The sequence below is a fragment of the Camelina sativa genome, chromosome 7 (assembly GCF_000633955.1).
Source record: "Camelina sativa cultivar DH55 chromosome 7, Cs, whole genome shotgun sequence".
In the NCBI taxonomy this organism is placed as follows: Eukaryota; Viridiplantae; Streptophyta; class Magnoliopsida; order Brassicales; family Brassicaceae; genus Camelina; species Camelina sativa.
In genome coordinates, this window is record NC_025691.1 from 17711159 (window position 1) to 17715112 (window position 3954).

The 3954-nt window shown below is 33.6% G+C and overlaps 1 protein-coding gene across 1 annotated transcript; it reads right to left on the reverse strand.

Annotated features, from left to right (window-relative positions):
• LOC104704717 (GDSL esterase/lipase At5g03610-like) lies at positions 818–1432 on the reverse strand. The gene is made up of 2 exons (XM_010420755.1): positions 1141–1432; positions 818–1053 (listed from the first exon to the last, which is right to left on the reverse strand). Exons 1-2 carry the CDS (start codon positions 1430–1432, stop codon positions 848–850), a joined length of 498 nt encoding a protein of 165 aa, XP_010419057.1. The 3' UTR covers positions 818–847.

Sequence of the window (3954 nt, forward strand, 5' to 3'; positions counted from 1 at the left end):
AGACGTGATACAGGATTGTTGTTGTTTTATGTGCCTGAGAAGTTTCTAGAAGGTTTGAGAAGGCAATATTGAAGGACGGTTTGAGGATGAATTGAAGAGGAAAACTACTATTTCTTTGGTTAATTAAATTGGAGTTTTACAAGGAAAAGGAAAATAGCAAAAAGGAAAAAGACTTTTTCTTATGAAATTTGAAAATCTTCTCCTATTGTGATTAGGAAGTCTTGATGGATATATAAGGAGGTGTTGGGCAGGTCCTAGAGAGGCAAGAGAGCTAAGAGATAAAGATAATAATCCTAGATAGCTTGCTCATTGTGTGCGGCTTAGTTTCGCGGTTTGGTGCTTGTGTTGTTCAAGCTTCTTTGTTCGTCGGTGTGGCGTTTGTGTGAAGGTTGCTCCAGAGACTTGGAGATCTGAAGTCTAGGTTCGGGGGAAGTTTAGCCCAAGGTTAGGTTATCTTGGTTTAAATCTAGGCTTGGTGTGAGTTTAGTTAAGGATAGAGATTTATCCTTAAGATTTCATGTTATAGAACGGAGCGGTGAATTAAGAGGGTTGTGCTTGATTTACGCGTTTGCGAATAGGTTGTATTTGCTTTCTTGTTCTAGTGAAATCGAAATCTGGACATGGTCCCAGGGAGTAGGAAAAACCGAACCTCGTTAACAAAGCTCTTGTGTTATTTACTTTCTGCACTTTATTATTTGCACCTCATCCGCATTTACACAAAGCCCTAGCCAGCACAAACAAAAGAAGTTATACTCAAAACACGGAGAGATAACAACTACAACACAAGAAAACACACTGAATTACATAAGAACACATTTAGGTTTCTCGATCACAATAAGTACTGGATTTACGCTTTAATCAGAGTTGCGGTTAGGTTTTTGCCTAATACCGCGTAAACCGATTTCCATCCTTCTTGAATAGGGTGAAGTCCATCCCAGAAGAAAGTAGATGTAGGATCATCGCATAAGGTATAATTCTTCACACCTTTCTCGTCCACAACACCACAAACGCCTCCGCAACACTCTTTCAACGGAGTTTCAAACCTCGTAATCCCTACATTTCCATAAACCAATCACACAAAAAGTCTTGAAAATATGGGTTTTATATGTATAATGATGTTGTTTTAGTACTCTTCTTTACCTGGAGTCTCTCCTTTATTCTTCAAGACGGTCAAGAAGGCGTTGTAGTAATCAATAACCATGAAAGTTGAATGCTCGGTTTCCTTGTTAAGCTTAGCCACTACTGTCTGCAATAAGTTGTTGTGAATGATCACCGCCAAGTTTACAAGTTTTTTGCAATCAGCGAAAGATGAGCCTTTCGAGACAACGGGGAGGCACCCTAGTGGATGCAATAATGGTATTGCTATCTTTTTCACTCCCAATGCATGGATTCGCCTTAAATTCACCTCGGCTTGATTGATGACTTGCTTCATGTATGCTATAAAGCCCTGCAATAAAGGATCAAGTAAACTCTCTTTCTCATATATATTCATATAAGGCATATTGGCCTGACTGGAATGAGTAGTCTAAGACTAAGAGCTAACTAAATGTCGAAATCTGATTTCTAGAACTATGCAAGTTAGTCATAAAATGTTTAGACCGAATACACACTTTCTCCATTTCCTAAAATCTATGTTTTTTGCTTTAAAGTTTTGTTTTATATAGATAATAATTTGTTTAAAAAAAATTATAAGGTAAAATTATTTGATATCTCAATATATAAAATTATGATAGCTAATGATCATATTTATATGATTATGATTTTGAAAAATAATACAATTTAAAAGATATTTATATATTGAACTTTGTTACTATCATATTAAATTATATTTTTGCGTAACAAAAGAAGTGTATATACAAAGAAAAACTTACAGGTTTTGTGCCATTTCCGGCAATGTAAGTTATGGGGAGTAGACATTGCCGATAAGCTTTTCGAAAAGACTGATCTGATAGGTCATGTTGAGATTTGAATTTATAGTCTCGAAGACTTCGGTTCCGCCATATGCAAAATTCATTCCGTACTCTAACCGTTCATGTCCCGCATAATCTTTCCAGAGGTAAGGAATTGGGGATTTAAACCCCAACAGTTTGGCTGCACCCAACCACCAACACAATTATATTTTTATAAACATGTGTTTCGAAACAAATAATTAAGCAATGTCAACAAGCAGTTTATTTTATATTTGTAATTAAGGAAATAAATTTTAAGTAAATTTTATTTTAACATGTAAGTATGTACATGTATCTGCGATTTGAAGTTGGGTTGGCTATTACATAACATACAGATAGATGTTTAACGCAGATAGAATATGTTAAATTCATTAAATTAATATGACAATATAACAATTTTTCTACGACTAACTTAATTGGCAACTTCAATTTTATAATTCAAATCCCTGTTTTAAAAATCCCCGCCTAGCACTGATTACGCCCCGTAAAATCGCTAGGTCTATCCTCTCTGCCTCGATTAATGACTAATCCCCGCCTAGCTTCGATTATTCAATTATGTTCGTCTTTGATTATAACATGTCTACTCCGATTATTTTCCGCTTAATTTTGTATATACCGATTATTTTTGAAGTCAAATATAATTCAGATATATATATTTTTGTTATTTAGACATTTGAATTACGAGTTTATGATGTTTTACAATAACTAATGTACAAAATTTTAATGAAAAACATAAAATTTTCTTTTAAAATTATGTTTTTATGTGTTTACCGTAATTTTAAAGACAATACTATAGTTTTATATTTTATTTTAACATAAACAGAATTATTCATATATTTAATACTATATATTTGTATTTTATTATTAATTTAATAGAATAACCCTAAAACTAGTCCCCGATTAATTCCGTTTAATCTATGAATTTTTTGCTAGGCGCTAGGCCCACTCCGATCGCCCGACTAGCGCCTAGCGATTTCTAAAACAGGGCTTCAAATGTATAAATGGTGATCTTTCACAATGTCCCTCACTAAGAGGTTGAAGTGGATTCCTCACTAAATTTATAGTCTCCATCAAGTTTATGGTGAACTCATTCATAATGTTTTAGAAACGGCCATCTGAAAAATGGCCGGAGGGTTTGCGTGGGAATGTGATGCCATAAGCACTAATAAATACCAGGCATATTGTTACGGAAAACTGCTACAAAGCCATTTATAACAAATATTGGCTACACGTAGTTACTAATTAGTCACCAATTTTTAGATAGTTTATTTTGTGACAAGTTTGTGAGTTTTCGTCTAAAGACAATTACAAACAGATACAACTTAAATTTGTAGCTAATTTACTACAAAATAGGAGACAAAACATTTAGTAGCACTTGACTAAGCCTAACAAATTGTAGTTTAATATTATTATAAAAAATGAAATTGTTTATCTACAAATTTTGTTGTAACAAAAAACACTAATTTTGTCGTTTTTGATTTGTAGCAAATAATATCTACAAAATTAATTGTAGCAATAACGCGACAAGGTAAACTGTAGCTAATAGTAGTGGCCATAGTGTCGAACCGTATTGTGAGTAATAGTGGGCATGAGATATTGTTTTTTTTTGCGACAGTGTAGTGGACTGTCTTATCCTTTACTAGAGCCATCACCATTCATTTCCAACTCGCACCGATCATTTGCAAGTTGGTTTGATTTCTGAATTATATAAGTGTTGCTTTGCTTCTTCTAAGAAATCACAAATGCATGATCTCTTTTATACTCCCAAACACTTTCTCTCTTATATACTCTTTCATTTTACTTCTTTCCCTCCACATAAACTTCCATATCCAAATTTTCTAGGTTGAATTTTCAAATTTCAATAAAAATATTTTGGTGTTCTTGTTGTGATGTCTACTTCAAATAATAATATTGAAGTTGAACGAAGATGGATGTATAGGCGTATGGATCCATATCAGCCGAAAGTATCTGCAGAATATGAAGTTGGGTTGGAAAGATTTTTAAA